Source organism: Pelobates fuscus, chromosome 1 (genome assembly GCF_036172605.1).
Source record: "Pelobates fuscus isolate aPelFus1 chromosome 1, aPelFus1.pri, whole genome shotgun sequence".
NCBI classification, from domain to species: domain Eukaryota; kingdom Metazoa; phylum Chordata; class Amphibia; order Anura; family Pelobatidae; genus Pelobates; species Pelobates fuscus.
Genome location: NC_086317.1, coordinates 50,575,559 through 50,595,264, shown reverse-complemented (window position 1 = coordinate 50,595,264; position 19,706 = coordinate 50,575,559). Strand labels below are relative to the sequence as shown.

The following is a 19,706-nucleotide window of genomic DNA, read 5'->3' as shown; positions in this document are numbered from 1 at the left end:
CAATATATCTCATAAAACTGTTTTTGACCGAACTCCGTGATTCTTGATTTCCTTCTTAAAGCTAGTAGTTTGAAACATTGTACACATTCCTGCATGTTTAATTGTTAATGTTGATCCTTCTGTTAACAGGTATTTTTGTGTGCTATGGTGCATATGTGATCACAAGAGGAACAATTTTTGCCTCCCGGTCATTGCATAACCAGATGTTGGATGATATTCTGCACCTTCCTCTTCAGTTCTTTGAAACAACACCAATGGGTCAAGTGCTAAACAGATTTACCAAGGTATGAAAGGCACACACTTTTTTTTCTGCAGCTTGTTACGATATACCTTTGGGAGTCCTGAATATGCATTACATTCAGGATTCAGTCTTAACGTACAGGAAATAAGGGGTTAAAATGTTTATCTCTATTTTCAGATTAAAGGAGATAGTCACCAAAACAACTACAGCTTAATGTAGTTGTTCTGGTGAGTATAAACATTGCTTTCATGCCCTTTCACTGCCTTTTCAGAGGTCCTGCCCCATTCTGCCTCATTGTCGATTTCAGCCAATCCAATGCTTTCCATATGGGAAAGCATTAGATTGGCTAAAAATCGTAAATTCTGATGATGTCTCCAAGCAGGCAGATCGGTAAGTTTTACCCCTTCTAAGTGGGTTAACGGGGAGTAAGCCACCTAAATGGTGATTTTAACACTATAGGGTCAGGAATACATGTTTGCGTTGCTGACCCTATATTGTTCCTTTAACCCCTTAAGGACACATGACATGTGTGACATGTCATGATTCCCTTTTATTCCAGAAGTTTGGTCCTTAAGGGGTTAAAGTTGTTCATCACATGAGGTGTTAAAAAAAACATTTTCTCTATGTCTGCCAACAGAGTACTTGACTCTAATCATAAAATATTAGTTGTGGCTGGATATATTTTTAAAGGAACGCTATAGCATTAGTAATAGAAACATGTATTCATGATGCTGTGTTATACTACATATTTGGATTAGTAAGATAAAAGCAGATTTAAATATCCTATTTCCTCCTATGCCAGGATCCAAGTGTTTGTCCTGCCTCTGCTGGTAAAGATCATTAATATTGATGTTTTAATCCGTCTTGGATCCCTGTCAATCATTATTACAAACTCTATCCTTTTGTATCTGGCAGTCAGCACAGAGTAGGCATGCTGAGAAACAAATATTGTATTTGTCCTCTTCATTTGCAATATTTGCCCTGACTTTCCTTGCCTGAATTGTATTATGATGTAATTTGCTACACGTGTAATGTAAATGTAAAAGAAAATGAAGCACCTTATAAAAAAAAAGAAAAAAAAAAAAAGATTAATACACATTATATATGAGTTTCAATGTTTTATTCAATAGTGTAATTTCCAGAGAAGTCTTTAATAACATTTTTCATTTAGGATACAACCACAAAGAAAAAAAAATGATCTCCCCAGGTCTCCATATTACAAGCTGGTTACTAGATATGTGTAAATTAGAATTAGATTGTCCTTCCCACTGATGGACCTCATAGTGTGCAGCTCTTGTTATGCTACAAGCCTCAGACTAGATGTTGGATGCTTTAGCCGTTCTTCATAGCTGCTCAGCTTAATAAATGGTGATCCGACAGTCTGGCCTAGTTAGTTGTACTTCAATAAAAGTCTTTGATCAGGCAGATTATTATTTCAAGTTTGGTCTTTGATCTAATCTGCTATTGCAAGTGGTGATTGCAAAGCTGATGTAAGATAAGTTCACTGTCTTGAAGAGGAACTGTGACTTCCAGAGAAGTGTCAGTTCCTTGTTTCTCCACTCCAGTAAATGTTATTATAGCGTTTACTGGGGTGTTAAGAGCAGCAGAAGTAAGTAAAAAGCTTACTTACCTCCGCTGTACTTCGGCATTGCTGAAGGATGACCCATGATGCCTCTGCTAGCTAGAGTGAGCTAATTTACATACTTTGCCTGGAAGTGACAGTTCCTCTTTAAGTTAATCAAGGTTACACTATGATTATTGTATAAATCACAGGTTTTGCCAAAATTACTATCCAACAGTTTGTTGTTGCAGGATGTGTACGTGATTGATGAGCGGTTCCATTACTACTTGCGCACTTGGCTAAACTGTATGCTGGATGTTCTAGGGACGGTTTTAATCATCATCTATGCAACACCCCTTTTCACATTGGTTATTATCCCACTTGCTTTCTTCTATCTACTAATTCAAGTAAGTGAAACATTACAGATTCTATGTAAAGGAACACAGCAAAACACCTAAAGATTAATATCACATAAAGCTTTGAATATGTCAGGGTTATTGTATCAATGTATATTGACTATGTCTGTGAGTAATAAGACGTAACAATTAAGAATCACCTTGGCAGCTGTTTAAGAAAGGTTATTTTTAAAAAAATAAATAAATAAGAAAGCTAAAAAGAATAGATTTAAAGAGTCAAGAGATAAATGAGGAGAACATTGTCAGTTTCATTGTAACAGATCAGAATGAAAATCAAGTTTCGATATTTGCATTATCACTTGTATTCAGGAAGGAATGTCAATGTATTTATTCCTTTACGATAGATGGCCTTTCAAGCATGTTAAGATTACAAAAGATATGTCTAACCCTCTTCACATAGGGGTAAATGTTATTTGCTTAGGACCAGTTTGATATTCACTAAAATGAACTATTCAATCAAACCTATCAGAACTGTTCTAAAAATGATATTTATTACTATGAACCAGAAAGTTGTTTTAACAATCGTTTTTTCTGTGCATCATCAGCGGTACTACATTGCAAGCTCGCGGCAAATCAGAAGACTCGATGGAGCATCTCGCTCCCCAGTAATCTCCCACTTTGGTGAAACACTGTTGGGGGTTTCTACCATCCGAGCTTATGGTCATCAGGAGAGGTTCCTGAATCAGAACAAACATGTGGTTAATGAAAACCTTGTGTGCTACTATAATAATGTCATCTCAAATAGGTAGGTTATCGAACACACAACAGATTGATTACAGTAAAATTGTGTCATAGTCTGGAAAGGTTCTGCAAAATGTGTGACCCAACTAAAGTAAAGTAATTCATTAGTGACCGTCTGATGTAGATACCCAAGAACCATTCTCATTCCCTTTGTAGATCTTCCCATATAGACAAAGAAAGAGAGCAGCTCCAGCTACATAAGGTGATAAGCTACCCACAAAAGTAGACAGGCTTAGCTCAATAGCAGAAAAACTCACTGTATGGCCAAACATATACAGGCACCTAATAAAAGAACATCTAATTGAAACATCGTGGGCATTCATATAAAGTTGATCCTCCTTAGCTGGAACAATTTATAAATAACATTGCAATTGTATAGTATATGATCTTGACATTGCTCACAGTGAAGTTAGAGGTACATTACATTATTAACTTCACTGTGGTGAAATCTGGGGAGAGGTATTCTTCTGTATACTGCATAATTTGAAGTATTCCCTATTTGGTGCCTGAGTTAGGTGGCTGATGTGCAGATTTATAGAATCTCTATAGCTTTTAACTGATGGGCCTCTGATTTTAGCATAACTCCACTCCTGAGGGCCACAGGTATCAGTCATGCAGAAGCTGTTACAATAAACTGCTGCTTTTGAAGAGAATGGAAGGTTCTTTCCAGCAGTGTGAGGTCTATAGCACACTCACCAAGGCTGACATTACACGTCAGGGCCTAATTCCAACTTACCATTGGCTAATGGACAAGTGAAAATTGTGAGCCCTGACCATTAGAACCACAAAGTAGCAACTGATAATACCTCCAGATTGATTCTCGTTACATAGTAAGCAGTGCATTATATAATGTTTGCGATGGGTAGGTATAGAGATCATTGGTGTAAAATTACTAAACACGTCCTATCTAAAGCATATATACAATAACAATACTGTGTTAAAATTACACTTTCAAAATGTCTACAGCTAGATACCATAATAGACTGATAAAACAGTTTATTGTATTTGTTTGTTTTCCTGGCTGGATATTTCCTTGATGAATAAAACTGGGAGTGACATTGAAACAAGTCACAAACTGGACATTCCAGTCTAGTTGCAGCATCCCAAATTATAACGTATCACACCCAGGGATTCTGGGATACAATGACTAGATTACAGTGAGCTACCTACATGTATGTAGAGCTCTATATTACACACAAAACCACCATATATAACTGCAAATTCTTACTGGGCTGACTTATAAAGATACACATTGCTGTGAGTTTTATGTCTGTGACTCAAGTGCTTTCATACACTTCAGATACAACTACCTTTACTAAAGAATGTTTGCACAAACGGTACACTCCTTGCCTCAATTACATGTCCTTTTTACAACTCACATCCCATGTGAACAGATGGCTTGCAGTACGATTGGAGTTCCTGGGAAATCTTATGGTTTTCTTTGCTGCCCTGTTCGCTGTTCAGGCTGGTGATAAGATGACTTCGGGCACAGTGGGTTTATCGATTACATATGCTCTAAATGTGAGTATTTTCGGGAAGTAACCTAATGGACAACATGTTCAAAGAGTTCTACTGGTATTATATACAGGCAAGCTGGGATCATGGCCACACTGACCTGACTGAATATTAGTTTTACTTGGAACTGTTTATACATTTCATATGGGATCCTGAATTAGTCATTTAATTAGAATAGAAATTAAATTCATAGATATGTTTACCGCAAGCTCATTTTACCTATCCTCACACCAACCAATCACAATAAAGTAAAATCTCTTTACGTCTGATTTCTTGTAAATACTGCATATGCTGGTTCTGTAGACCCATTAATTCTTTATTTATGTGTCTTATTGAGGCCTATTTTAATATCTCTACTTCTATGCCCTTTTATATAGTCTATTGGCTATGTATTGATACATTAAAAAAGAGCAGCTGTAACATTATTGGAATAAACACATGATCCGTTTGGCTGCTTTGTTTCCAGTTATAATACTTTTATCATGATATAGTGTCAGGATTCTCAATTATTAGTTATCAGATATAGTGGTTTATAGTGCTGTGGATGCAGCAATTACATTGGGGGAATGCAGCAACCAAATAGAATGCTTCATATAGGGAGTCATTTCTAATGATTCCTTATGGAAGCTCTCCACTTCCTGATATAACCAGCATCCCTCCTTGCTGTCAGTTTCACTACTGGATGGGTGTTCCTAAATGAATTCATAAAAGTGCTGATTTCTCTTGAAACTTGCACTTTTCTGAAACTGAACAAAGTGTGGGAGGGTGGCGGTGCATGCAGTAAATCCCTAAAGCAACTTAGCAAACTTTTAAATGTTTTCGAGTTTTGGAGTTCCCTTTATTGAAGCAGATTACTGCACTGTATCGTATAACTATACCCCATATAACTATACATTTGACTATGAGTTGTATCCCTTCCCCAAGCATTTCAAATGCTTCCACCAAGGGTTTAGTACAGACACAAGTCTCTGTAACTAACTCCGCATTACCAGGTTACACAAGGTACAGGCAAACACCGCCCACTTTCTTCAGTTGCAGCAGCCAGCAGCAAAACGCGACAGAGTAGTCCATTCACACAGTACCTGCAGGTATACAAATGACTTAATGAGTGCTTCAAAACAGTATCTTCCACTGTCCAGCCAAAGATTGCTTTTCCTGTACACCAAACATTCTTTTGTTGCCTCCTGTGTGACAAAGCACTAACCTTTATTTTAGCGTATATATATATATATCTGTATTTTAATGTGTACATAATTTTATATATTTAGTCGGTACAATGTTAAACAAATATCTGCACACCAGTCAATCTATAAGGCTTGCTTTTCCCACAGAAATTACAAATTTGCAGCAATGATACTACCGCAAAGGATTCTGGGTGGTCATATGCAAATTAGTTTAACAAAGAATCACATTTTTGCCTCTTTCCATTTTAAACATGGATTCCTTTGAGTCTGTGTTTGCTGTATACAACAGCTTTGAAACACAACTTAGGAAAAGATGCAAAGCCAGTGAAACAGTCATGGACAGCTGTTTCATTGTTAATGCAAATCATCAGCATGAGTTTGGTTACTGGCTTGCTATTAAGGGTTGGCAGTACCTGCAAAGCAAAACCCCCAAAAATTATGGTGGGGAAAAAATTGTGATTGGAAACCCCTTCCACCTGAAGTCAGTACAATGTTAAACAAACATCTGCACACCAGTCAAGCCATAAGACTTGCTTTTCCCACAGACTTCAGGTGGAAAGGGTTTTCAATCACAATTGTTCCTCACCATAACCTTTTTTGTTTTTTGCTTCATATATATATATATATTTATCTAGACCAGGTTGTTTCAGTGACAGAGTTATTCTTACTGTAAAGTTACTGCTTTGCACTTTTAAAAACAATGTACTGAATATTTATTTGTTTCTCAAAAGCAGCAGTTTCGTGGATATTTACAGACCTCGATTTTATGTAAGGAAAATAACTTTCATTAAACATGGAAAACTTTTTTAATCTTCTTTCTAGATTACTCAGACGTTGAACTTTTGGGTTCGAAAGGCCTGTGAAATTGAAACTAATGGAGTTGCAATTGAAAGAATTTGTGAATATGAAGAAATGGAAAAAGAGGTGAATGAAATAAATGGAACTAGTATTACATGGGCCAAAAATCTTAAATAGCCAACTTTGTAACCTAATTTGGGGGGTTTTATGGCAGTGGTACATATCAAGTGTAAGAAATACTCAGCAAAAATGCAACATGTATGTACAAATCCCATTTGTTCCCCCCTCACCACAAACATTGGCATAACATGGTGACAAGTTAAGACACAATATATGCCATATGAGATACCTTGGGGTGTCTGCTTTATCAAATGGAAGCCCTTTGTGGGTTTATTTGAACAGTCAAACAACCATAATACCCCAAAATGAGACATAGGCCCTTCATATCCATCTAGGGAAATTCTAACAATAGAAACTGAAATAGCCTTGTCTCTTATATGGCATTGTAGCTTAACAGAATAGTGCCGAAGGCATATAATGGGGGTATCGTCATAATAAGCAGATATAGCTGAACACAATATGGGGTTCTGTGCAGGAATTGCACACTCCAGCTTTACGAAATACACATTACAAAAACCTTGTTATATGTGTGTATGCCAAAATAAAGAAAAAACACAATTTTACTCCAATATTTAGCAGAGATTGGCGATGAAATGTCTACGTAAAAAGTGTCAAACTAACCTTAGGTAAATAGCCTGTGATGTCTACTTTATATAAATATATACTTTTGTGTGGGAATTTTGTTTTCTGTGGTGGCTACTAAACCTACAAGACAAACATACCAACTTCTAAAATAGTTTCACATTGAAATTTTATTTGAGTCCTTTTATTTTGTGACCTGTAACTTTCAAAATAAGCTGAAATCCTATACATATTATGTGCTCTATAAATCAAGACACATACATGAACTTATTTTGAATTACTTTTTCTAAGCTGGACATATTATGCACATGCTATTATTGCCAAAACTGTGACACTTTTTTATTTTTTGTTTTTTTGGGGGCATTTGTTTTATAATTAATGAGAATTTATCTATGTATATGTGACACCAAATTAATGTCCTATGTGTTGGTGCAATAAATGACAGAGATGCAAATTGCGTTTGAACACAAACCGCAAAAAATGCAAAAATGACTTGTGTCCTTAAGGGTAAATCCATTTTTTAAGCTGCGTCCTTAAGGGGCTAATGACTAAACTGTGAATTTTGTTAGAGAATCGTCAAATAAGTTGGGTGAATAAACCCCTTTCTTTTAATTTTGGAATGAAATAGTAAATACATATAAAACCAGGGGAAAAGGTAATTTTTGTAGAGTGTAACAAAAAGAGTGGTTCATGTGTATAATAAATGTAATGCTAATGTAATAGGAATTTAACAGCACATAATCCAGCAGAAACGACACACAAGAAATACATCATACAGCTCGCCGCTTCTTCTATGATTTTTCTTTTCCACTTTGGGAGATTTACTGTTTCTTTAAGTCTGCCCTCCAGTACACAGTGACACATATCTATCCATATGTCATCTTGTTTTCAATGTATTTCGGTCATTTTATTTATAGCACTAAGATGAGTAAGAGCTGCTGTTGTTTCATTTCAGGCTCCCTGGGTTTTGACAAAAAGACCCTCAACGAGTTGGCCAGACCAAGGCATTATAGAATTCACGAACTACCAGGCTCGGTATCGTAAAGATCTTGACCTTGCTTTAAGAGATGTAACGTTTCAACTGCGCTCCACAGAGAAGGTAAAATAATGAAAACACAGTGTGTGTGTACCTACTATTTATAGGGTTGCCCCCGTTCTTCTGTAGGGGTACTGGGGTGGACAGAATTAATAAGAGAACAACTGTTGAAATGAAGCATAGTCTCCAGGTCTTTGGTGGATGGGTATAGGATGTTATATATATATATTTCTCTCAGACTTCTCCTGCAAATTCATTGGATCGAGACTGGGAAATGTCTGTATCCTGTCCCACCCATAGTTGGCGACAATAAATAATTCGGATTTTGGGCCTCTTTTTATATTTTTTAAATGGTAAGTTAAAAAAATTGATTTGTTGAATAAAAATGCATATTCCTTACTATTAATGATGTAATAAATGTTGACACATAATTCCAGGGTGCACACACGCACACCTATGGTCCAGACATGTATTAAATACTTTATAGAGGTGCTAACACAAATTTGTCTACATTTGTGGAACTCCCCTTTAATGTTTTAATTGTCATATTAAGTGTTTGTCTTACTTCAGTCTGTGACTTGCATCCCCTTTTCCCCTTTGCTGATGTAGTCTGTCAAATTATATCCTATACAGTTGCAAGAAAACGTATGTGAACCCTTTGGAATGATATGGATTTCTGTACAAATTGGTCATAAAATGTGATCTGATCATCATCAAGTCACAACAATAGACAATCACAGTCTGCTTAAACTAATAACACACAAAGAATGAAATGTTGCCATGTTTTTACACACCATGTAAACATTCACAGTGCAGGTGGAAAAAGTATGTGAACCCTTGGATTTAATAACTGGTTGAACCTCCTTTGGCAGCAATAACTTCAACCAAACGTTTCCTGTAGTTGCAGATCAGACGTGCACAACGGTCAGGAGTAATTCTTGACCATTCCTCTTTACAGAACTGTTTCAGTTCAGCAATATTCTTGGGATGTCTGGTGTGAATCGCTTTCTTGAGGTCATGCCACAATCGGGTTGAGGTCAGGACTCTGACTGGGCCACTTCAAAAGGCGTATTTTCTTCTGTTTAAGCCATTCTGTTGTTGATTTACTTCTATGCTTTGGGTCATTGTCCTGTTGCAACACCCATCTTCTGTTGAGCTTCAGCTGGTAGACAGATGGCCTTAAGTTCTCCTGCAAAATGTCTTGATAAACTTGGGAATTCATTTTTCCTTCGATGATAGCAATCTGTCCAGGCCCTGACGCAGCAAAGCAGCCCCAAACCATGATGCCCCCACCACCATACTTCACAGTTGGGATGAGGTTTTGATGTTGGTGTGCTGTGCCTCTTTTTCGCCACACATAGTGTTGTGTGTTTTTTCCAAACAACTCAACTTTGGTTTAATCTGCCCACGGAATATTTTGCCAGTACTGCTGTGAAACATCCAGGGGCTCTTGTGCAAACTGTAAACGTGCAGCAATGTTTTGTTTGGACAGCAGTGGCTTCCTCTGTGGTATCCTCCCATGAAATCCATTCTTGTTTAGTGTTTTACGTATTGTAGATTCGCTAACAGGGATGTTAGCATTTGCCAGTGACTTTTGTAAGTCTTTAGCTGACACTCTAGGATTCTTCTTCACCTCATTGAGCAGTATGTGCTGTGCTCTTGTAGTCATCTTTACAGGACGGCCACTCCTAGGGAGAGTAGCAGCAGTGCTGAACTTTCTCCATTTATAGACAATTTGTCTTACCGTGGACTGATGAACAGCAAGGCTTTTGGAGATACTTTTATAACCCTTTCCAGCTTTATGCAAGTCAACAATTCTTAATCGTAGGTCTTTTGAGAGCTCTTTTGTGCGAGGCATCATTCACATCAGGCAATGCTTCTTGTGAAAAGCAAACCCAGAACTGGTGTGTGTTTTTTTTATAGGGCAGGGTAGCTGTAACCAACACCTCCAATCTCATCTCATTGATTGGACTCCAGTTGACTGACATCTCACTCCAATTAGCTCTTGGAGATGTCATTAGTCTAGCGGTTCACATACTTTTTCCACCTGCACTGTGAATGTTTACATGGTGTGTTCCATAAAAACATGGCAACATTTCATTCTTTGTGTGTTATTAGTTTAAGCAGACTGTGATTGTCTATTGTTGTGACTTAGATGATGATCAGATCACATTTTATGACCAATTTGTACAGAAATCCAAATCATTCCAATGGGTTCACATACTTTTTCTTGCAACTGTATATTTACTGTTATGATTGAAACAAGTTTTGTGACTTGTGTCCTGCTATGTGGGCACTGACTATAGGGCTTTTTTGGAATGTTGATTGGCACACATTCCATATGATGTCCCAAAAATTTTAACTAACCCTATATGTAAAAATGACTATTGCATAGTGGTTTTACTGCTTGAATACGTTTTTATATTTCTAAAAATTTACACAAAAATAAAAAGATGTCTTTGTCCCATAATCCATTGATATTAGGTCGAAAAGCCAAAAAAAAAAGATAATACAACTTTTTTTTCGTTGACAAATGTGGTAAGCATAAATCCAGCTTTAAAAGGGAAACCAATGTGATAACAAACTGCTGTTTTGGGTGAAATAATCTCAAACCTGTATTTAATTCCAGTGTAAGTGACACCTGGCAAATAGTGCACCAAGAAAAACCTTACAAACATATGATCTGACCACCTCAACTACAAAGGAAGATTATCTCACCAAGATTAACACTATCGGCCAATGAAAATCCTTGCAGTTCCTCGAAGGCTGGAATCCGCTGATAGTGACTAATCATACAAGGACTGAATGTACCATGCTACGGGTACCTCAGCCACTAGGTCTACATTTACTGCTATACAGATATTCAAAAGGCTATTGAAAGCCTGCCTAATACCTCGGACAGAGTAGCCCACAAATAGCTCTTAAAAACATGTAAAAGCTAGACATCTAATGTACCTCAACTGTATAGCCTAACATACTGCTACACTGGACTGAAATATAGGCCCCCGTTGAAAATAGTAAATAGTAAAACAGTAAAATAGTTTCCTAAACCATAAAAAAAAAAAGATTAAAAGAAAAATATAGCCTGAAATGCATTTCTGTCATGTGTACTCAGGTTAATAATTTGTCTTTGATGAAGATGCATTAAATAACAAAAAAAGAAGGTATTTTTGATGCACTATTTGACAGACACTGCTTACCTTGGAATTAGGTGCCTGCCCGAGATTACTTAATGCAACACTGAAATGTATTTAGCCTCTTATAACGGCTGTTTAACATTGCTTTCCTTTGTTAGGCTGGGTCTGCGATATTTATATACATATTGACAGTTCAATCTGAATTACCCTCTTTTCTTCTATTTTTCCCAAAACACCAGGGTTTAAGTTGCAAATCCTTCTGTAAATGGGGAGTATACAGTCGAGCTTCCTACAAGCGCCCCACACAAAACGGAGGGTTATTAACTAAAGATTTATCTGACAAATATGTTGCCAAATATAGCTAACTTGAAAAAAATAATTCAAATCTGCTGAGTTTGATCATTTTTTACAAAGTTCTTTCTTGTGTTTTGTGAGTTCCTTTTAGTCGTATAATGGTACTGTAGATTAAATCCAGTGTCTGCGTATCCCATTTGTAGGTTGGCATTGTAGGACGAACAGGAGCCGGGAAATCCACGTTGACAAACTGCTTGTTCAGGATTGTGGAGCGAGCCGAAGGCAGTATTGTTATTGATGGAATTGACATAGCAACCATTGGACTCCACGATCTAAGATGTAAACTGAATATTATACCACAGGTAGAGTTGGACAGAGTGATAAATGGAAAGAGAGGAAAGGTTTCTGCAATTATTTAATCTGTGGATCTTCAATCATAGTTGCTTCTGGGGCAGATTATTTATACTGTGATACAATTGCATCCTGGCCCTTTAAAGACATCAGTTGAATTTGACAGCCAATACTAGGTAGTACTTGCCATATATTTAAAGTTCTTACAGTAAATAACCATCTTTTGTACTGGAGTTTGTATCTTCTGTCTTGGAGTTTCAGTGAATGACCTTGTGTGTTGTCCAAAATTTTCCGTACTTTGCAAAGACCCCCTACAGTGATACTGCCAATCTCGGTCCGGTGGATGGGGAATCAGGCAGAGGTGAGATTTACTTTCCCCAAACTGCCCCTCATAGGTGCCGCCATCCTCTTTATGTCACTCCTCTTTGTCTCCTGGCGCTTCAGCTGCCAAGAGTCGACATCAGCACTATATTCTCGCCATGCTCAAGAATATAGCATTGAGGTCTATGGAGGATAGTGCAAGACTGAGTGATTCTCTGTAGAAAAAGCTAATTTCCCTAAAGCTGTCACTGATGACAGCTGGGGGAAATGACAAGGCTTGACGGTGGTAGCTCGCTTTGTCAGGCGAAGGGAAAAAAGATTACAATACAGTCAATCTGAGTATATAGAGTATAGATATTCTATCTTTATGAAATACTCAGTTTGGAGGGGGTGACCGTGTTGCTTTAATTAATAGGTAACTAGAGAATGGTTCTTATTGCCCATGTATTTGTATGTATAATATTGTTTTCCTTCTTAAATACATTTTTCCTAATGTAAAGTTCGGTTTCACTTTTTTTCCCAGGACTCTAAATGTGGTGCTCTTTTCTGAAGTGGATATTTCTACTACAAATGATTTAATGTAGGCAAAGAAAAGATAAAACTTCTTAGACTATTTTAGAGTAATTTAGAAATAAACATTTAATAGACTATAAATTAAGTCACTTTTCAAAAAGCTTTCATAAAAACCCGCCACAGCCTTATTTTGTCAGTAATCTCGCCGGTCCACAATTAGACAGATCCCTTGTTATTAAGACAGTCCTATCATGCCACTGGTCAGATAAAGAATTGTCGTATTGTTTTGCAGGATCCAGTACTGTTTTCAGGAGCACTTCGGATGAATTTGGATCCACTAGAGAAACATTCTGACGCTGAACTGTGGGAAGCCTTGGGAATGTGCCATTTAAAGGACTTTGTGCAGTCTCTCCCGAAAAAGCTCTATCATGACATTTCAGAAGGTGGTGAGAATCTAAGGTAACAATTGCAATTTATCTAATCCTGTGATGTAGTGATCAGCAAAACAGCACACTTTTAGCCATGTGATGTATATATTTCTAAAAAGCAATATGATCTAAACCTTTTAATACCAATCGCCCACTTTTGTATCTTTGTTGATGGCAAAATTTCCCATCAGTGCCGCAGTCACAAATTTTATAGCGCAAGTGTGATTATATATATATATATATATATATCATTTTTTTTTAAAGGTTTTAAAAAATAAATAAAAATTATTTACTTAATTTAATTGATCTATTTTTTTTCTATTCTACTTTTTTTTTCTGTGTGTGATGGGTGCTGTGCATGTGTGAAGGGGGCAGTGCGGGTGTGAGGGGGCAGTGCATGTGGAGTGTGTGTGGGCAGTGCATGTGAGGGTGCAGTCTGTCTCAGGGGGGTAGTCTTTGTGTGTGTGTTTGTGTGTAAAGGGTGCATAGGGTCTATGCTGTGTGTAGGTGGGTGAGATGTGAAAATATATCTTAATGTCTCCCCCCTTCAATTTTCTTACCTTTTACCAGTGAGGGGGGATAATGCTGCAAGCCCAGATGGTCCAGTGGTGGCACTTTCATTCCTCCTGCGAGCACAGCACTGAATCAAGGCTCCGACCAGCCTGCTTGAGGGAGGAACACAGAGCCTTCCAGTGCCAGCGGGACAGTGAGGGAGATCTTTGATCTCCTCACCAGCCCAAGAGGGCTTACAGCAAGGCTGGCTCTGCATGGACCGGCAGAGGGGATGAAAGGATCTCCCCTGCTGGTCTTGGCCATCGAGGCCCACTGGGCATTTTCTGCAGAACCCACCACTGCCCACCTGAAATCCCAAACTGCCCACTATTGGGCGGTAGGGGCCAGATTGACTACTCCTAATCTAGACACTTAAGGTACAAAAGGTAGCAGATTTATTTGGAGAATAAAAACATGAACAGCAATGATTCGACCTGCAATGAGGTCAAGGTCAACACCACAATAACACAATCCATATATACGGCACATACTTTACCATAGATACAATTGCAAACACACACTTACTTCATTATTTGCATGAACTGCATCAAGATCCCATTGGTTGAACCTCATAGGCAAATCTATTTTTGCCTATGAGGTTAGTAATTAATGAAATGGGATCTTGATGCAGCTCATTTAAATTGTATCTATGGTTAATGATGTGCTTTATATATATATGGAATGTGTTATTGTGGTGTTATCTTTATAAAGCCCTAATTGGAGGTTGAAACATTGCTCCAAATAAATCTATCTTTTTATACCTTGATTGCCTGGATCACATTGCGCTTTACATTTATGTATGGGGTTTGCCAGTCTCAGGTTCAGCTGTGCATCTGATTTCATATATATTAGATGAGTGATGATTCTTTCCTTCCTAATTACAACTTGTATGTATTTATAGTCCATATCTTATTATTGTATATGAAAGGTACAAAGGTACAAGCAAACAAAATGAAACACAGCTCTGCACATACCGACTCCAAACAGTGTGAATTCTTCAAATCACGGAAGTGGTCATGTATCCAGTTTAGTACTAAATACTGGAAAGGAGGTATCTCTAAGGCTTCACATTTCACCTACCTTTCACCTATTTTCACCTACCTAAGAGTATTTGTTCTCTGAATTGTAGGTTCATGAAAAAAGTTCCCAGAAAAGTGGATGCCAATTTTTAAGCATATTTCTGTAGCATTTTCTATAGCACTATAATGGTCTATAGTTTCTGAAACTATTGGAAAGCATCACATTTCTTTATTTTTTTGAAAACTATTTAATTTTTTTTGTTTTTAAAGCATCACATTTTTTGATGGAGCTGGTATATATTTTTTTATTATATCATTAATTTAATAAAAAATATTGCTTTGTATTATTTATTTTTTAGCGTTGGACAACGGCAACTAATCTGTCTGGCTCGTGCATTACTCCGGAAATCAAAAATATTGATTTTAGATGAAGCAACAGCCTCCATTGACATGGAGACAGATAACTTGCTACAAACTACAATCCGCAAGGCGTTTTTTGACTGCACTGTACTTACGATCGCCCACAGGCTGCATACTGTTCTCGATTCTGAAAGGTATGGTTAATAATGTTTCTTTTTGGAACTATTTTGCATTATATGGAACGAAAACAACTGTAAACCGTAAACTTGACAGTTAGCACTGCCTTGAAAGATACACACGATTTCCATAAGATGAAGCTTTTCACATAATATATGTTTAGGCATTATATATATTTCATTTTTGCTACCTGTTATTTGAAGTTTAAGGGTACCGGGTTAATGATGAGGATAGGAGTAGTGTTATGGCTAAGATTATTTTTGGGGGTAGAACAAAGATTTAAGAATGTGTAGCTAAGGGTTAGGGGTATTGTATGGTGGAAAGTGTATTCTCTGTTAATTCCAGTGAATATTTGCAATGGTGAATAGGACAAAAACAACGAGACTGTGACCAGACCACTTTACTGAGATCAAATGGTTTGGGTGCCTATTGTGGTTCTTTAAATTTCCACCTGCTTACAGCAAGTAGACAAGTGGAATTTTGAGCCCTGTATTTAAAAAATAAATATGTAAAATAATATATATATTATGCTTAAGTATATAGTAGTATCTGAGTAACTGTAAATATAAGAAATATTAAATTATATATGCATTTTGATATCCTTGTTTTAGCTTAAATCAATAGTTTGTAGTCACTCTGTTGGTTTGTGTTTAAAGGGACACTATAGTCACCTGAACAACTTCAGCTTAATGAGGTTGTTCAGGTGAGTGCTACAGCTACCCGGAGCCTTTTTCTTGTAAGCACTGTATTTTCTGAGAAAATGCAGTGTTTACATTGGAAGCTTGGAACACCTCTTGTTGCAGTCAATCAGACGGCCACCAGAGGGACTTCCGAGTTCAGAGGCCCTAAAAAGGCCTCTCGTCCGATGCATTCTGGGTGAATGCATCAGACGGGCTATCAGCACACAAAGCACTGTGAACGCGCTTTGTGTGCTGATAGCCTGTCAGCACTGCTGTGGGCGTGGCTTCAGCTGACAGCTTCAGCTGACAGCTGAAGCCCGAACCCACAGGGACGCTTACTGTCCACAATAGTTGTTGAAGGGGGGGGGGGGGAGACCTACTCTCCTTCCCCCCCCCGGCCCCCACCGCTGTGCGGCGGGTGGGGGCCCTAAAATTATCAATAAGGGGGGGGACCTACTGTCCCCCCCCCCGGCCCCCACCCCTGTGCGGCGGGTGGGGGCCCTAAAATTATCAATAAGGGGGGGACCTATTGTCCCCCCCCGGCCCCCACCCCTGAGCGGTGGGTGGGGGCCCTAAAATTATCGATAAGGGGGGGACCTACTGTCCCCCCCCGGCCCCCACCCCTGTGCGGCGGGTGGGGGCCCTAAAATTATCAATAAGGGGGGGACCTATTGTCCCCCCCCGGCCCCCACCCCTGAGCGGTGGGTGGGGGCCCTAAAATTATCGATAAGGGGGGGGACCTACTGTCCCCCCCCGGCCCCCACCCCTGTGCGGCGGGTGGGGGCCCTAAAATTATCACCCCTGGGCGGGTGGGGGCCCTAAAATTATCACCGGCCCCCACCCCTGAGCGGTGGGTGGGGGCCCTAAAATTATCGATAAGGGGGGGGACCTACTGTCCCCCCCCGGCACCCACCCCTGTGCGGCGGGTGGGGGCCCTAAAATTATCAATAAGGGGGGGACCTACTGTCCCCCCCGGCCCCCACCCCTGTGCGGCGGGTGGGGGCCCTAAAATTATCAATAAGGGGGGGACCTATTGTCCCCCCCCGGCCCCCACCCCTGTGCGGCGGGTGGGGGCCCTAAAATTATCAATAAGGGGGGGACCTATTGTCCCCCCCCCGGCTCCCACCCCTGAGCGGTGGGTGGGGGCCCTAAAATGATCAATAAGGGGGGGACCTACTGTCCCCCCCCGGCCCCCACCCCTGAGCGGTGGGTGGGGGCCCTAAATACAAAGGGGGGGGGACCCTAGTTAACCCTCCCCCCCCCAAAAAAAAAATTATCTCCCTACCTACCCCCCTCACCCTAAAAATAATGAGGGGGGGAACATTAACTGAAAACCTGTAAAAAAAAAAAAAAAAAAAAGAGATAAAAAAAACTTACCATTCGATGTTTTCTTTCTTCTAAAATCTTCTTTCTTCAGCCCAAAAAAGGCCAAATAAAAATCCATAATAACCGACGCAATTAAAAAAACAAAAAACAAAAAAAAAACGAGCGCAAAAAAAATAATCCATCTTCACCCATGGAGGGCTCCGAGCAGACTGAGCTCCGCAGGGTGGGGAAGGCTTATAAAGCCTTGCCCCGCCCTGCAATTAGGCTAAGAACACTCTGATTGGTGGGTTTAAACCAATCAGAGTGCTCTTTGTAATTTTACAAGCGTGGGAAAGTTCTTTGGAATTTTCCCACGCTTGTAAAATGACACAGAGCACTGTGATTGGATGGATTTCAAGCCATCCAATCACAGTGCTCTGTGTCATTTTACAAGCGTGGGAAAGTTCTTTGGAATTTTCCCACGCTTGTAAAATGACACAGAGCACTGTGATTGGATGGCTTGAAACCCATCCAATCACAGTGCTCTGTGTCATTTTACAAGCGTGGGAAAATTCCAAAGAACTTTCCCACGCTTGTAAAATGACAAAGAGCACTGTGATTGGATGGCTTGAAATCCATCCAATCACAGTGCTCTGTGTCATTTTACAAGCGTGGGAAAATTCCAAAGAACTTTCCCACGCTTGTAAAATGACACAGAGCACTGTGATTGGATGGCTTGAAATCCATCCAATCACAGTGCTCTGTGTCATTTTACAAGCGTGGGAAAATTCCAAAGAACTTTCCCACGCTTGTAAAATGACACAGAGCACTGTGATTGGATGGCTTGAAATCCATCCAATCACAGTGCTCTGTGTCATTTTACAAGCGTGGGAAAATTCCAAAGAACTTTCCCACGCTTGTAAAATGACAAAGAGCACTCTGATTGGCTCAAACCCACCAATCAGAGTGTTCTTAGCCTAATTGCAGGGCGGGGCAAGGCTTTATAAGCCTTCCCCACCCTGCGGAGCTCAGTCTGCGCGGAGCCTTCCATGGGTGAAGGTGGATTTTTTTTTTTTGCGCTCGTTTTTTTTTTTTTTTTTTTTAATTGCGTCGGTTATTATGGATTTTTATTTGGCCTTTTTTGGGGCTGAAGAAAGAAGATTTTAGAAGAAAGAAAACATCGAATGGTAAGTTGATTTTATCTCATTTTTTCTTTTTTACAGGTTTTTAGTTAATGGTCCCCCCTCATTATTTTTAGGGTGAGGGGGGTAGGTAGGGAGATATTTTTTTTTTTGGGGGGGGGGGGGGGGGAGGGTTAACTAGGGTCCCCCCCCCCTTTGTATTTAGGGCCCCCACCCACCGCTCAGGGGTGGGGGCCGGGGGGGACAATAGGTCCCCCCCCTTATTGATAATTTTAGGGCCCCCACCCGCCGCACAGGGGTGGGGGCCGGGGGGGGACAATAGGTCCCCCCCCTTATTGATCATTTTAGGGCCCCCACCCGCCGCTCAGGGGTGGGGGCCGGGGGGGGCAGTAGGTCCCCCCCCTCATTGATAATTTTAGGGCCCCCACCCGCCGCACAGGGGTGGGGGCCGGGGGGGGACAGTAGGTCCCCCCCTTATTGATAATTGTAGGGCCCCCACCCGCCGCTCAGGGGTGGGGGCCGGGGGGGGGACAGTAGGTCCCCCCCCTCATTGATAATTTTAGGGCCCCCACCCGCCGTACAGGGGTGGGGGCCGGGGGGGGACAGTAGGTCCCCCCCTTATTGATAATTTTAGGGCCCCCACCCGCCGCACAGGGGTGGGGGCCGGGGGGGGACAGTAGGTCCCCCCCTTATTGATAATTGTAGGGCCCCCACCCGCCGCTCAGGGGTGGGGGCCGGGGGGGGACAGTAGGTCCCCCCCTCATTGATAATTTTAGGGCCCCCACCCGCCGCACAGGGGTGGGGGCCGGGGGGGGGACAGTAGGTCCCCCCCCTTATTGATAATTTTATGGCCCCCACCCGCCGCTCAGGGGTGGGGGCCGGGGGGGGCAGTAGGTCCCCCCCTCATTGATAATTTTAGGGCCCCCACCCGCCGCACAGGGGTGGGGGCCGGGGGGGACAGTAGGTCCCCCCCCTTATTGATAATTTTAGAAAGCGAGCTGAGCTGTCAGTCAGACAGCTCAGCTCGCGAACGCGCATTCCGCGCACATGCGCGGTAAAGCGCTCAGGTTCTTCATAGGGCGGCATTCAATGCCGCTCTATGAAGAACGCGATTGGTGCAGCGCGAAGCCGTCCCATTGGGCCCCGCGATTTCGTCATTTTGACGAAAAAGGGGGCGCGGCCTAGCGGGGAGCTCGGCGCTGGAACGGAGGTAAGTTTTTAATATAAAAACAC

General features: G+C 40.5%; 1 protein-coding gene across 1 annotated transcript in view; it reads left to right on the top strand.

The window, feature by feature from the left end:
* LOC134602991 (multidrug resistance-associated protein 1-like) overlaps positions 1-19,706 on the top strand; it is a 62,532-nt gene that overhangs the window by 42,179 nt on the left and 647 nt on the right. The window contains exons 19-27 of the mRNA XM_063448530.1: positions 130-284; positions 2,054-2,209; positions 2,764-2,963; positions 4,354-4,480; positions 6,481-6,582; positions 8,114-8,257; positions 11,829-11,987; positions 13,103-13,269; positions 15,169-15,363. Coding sequence (XP_063304600.1) covers positions 130-284; positions 2,054-2,209; positions 2,764-2,963; positions 4,354-4,480; positions 6,481-6,582; positions 8,114-8,257; positions 11,829-11,987; positions 13,103-13,269; positions 15,169-15,363 — 1,405 coding nt within the window. The remainder of the gene's footprint in view (positions 1-129; positions 285-2,053; positions 2,210-2,763; positions 2,964-4,353; positions 4,481-6,480; positions 6,583-8,113; positions 8,258-11,828; positions 11,988-13,102; positions 13,270-15,168; positions 15,364-19,706) is intronic.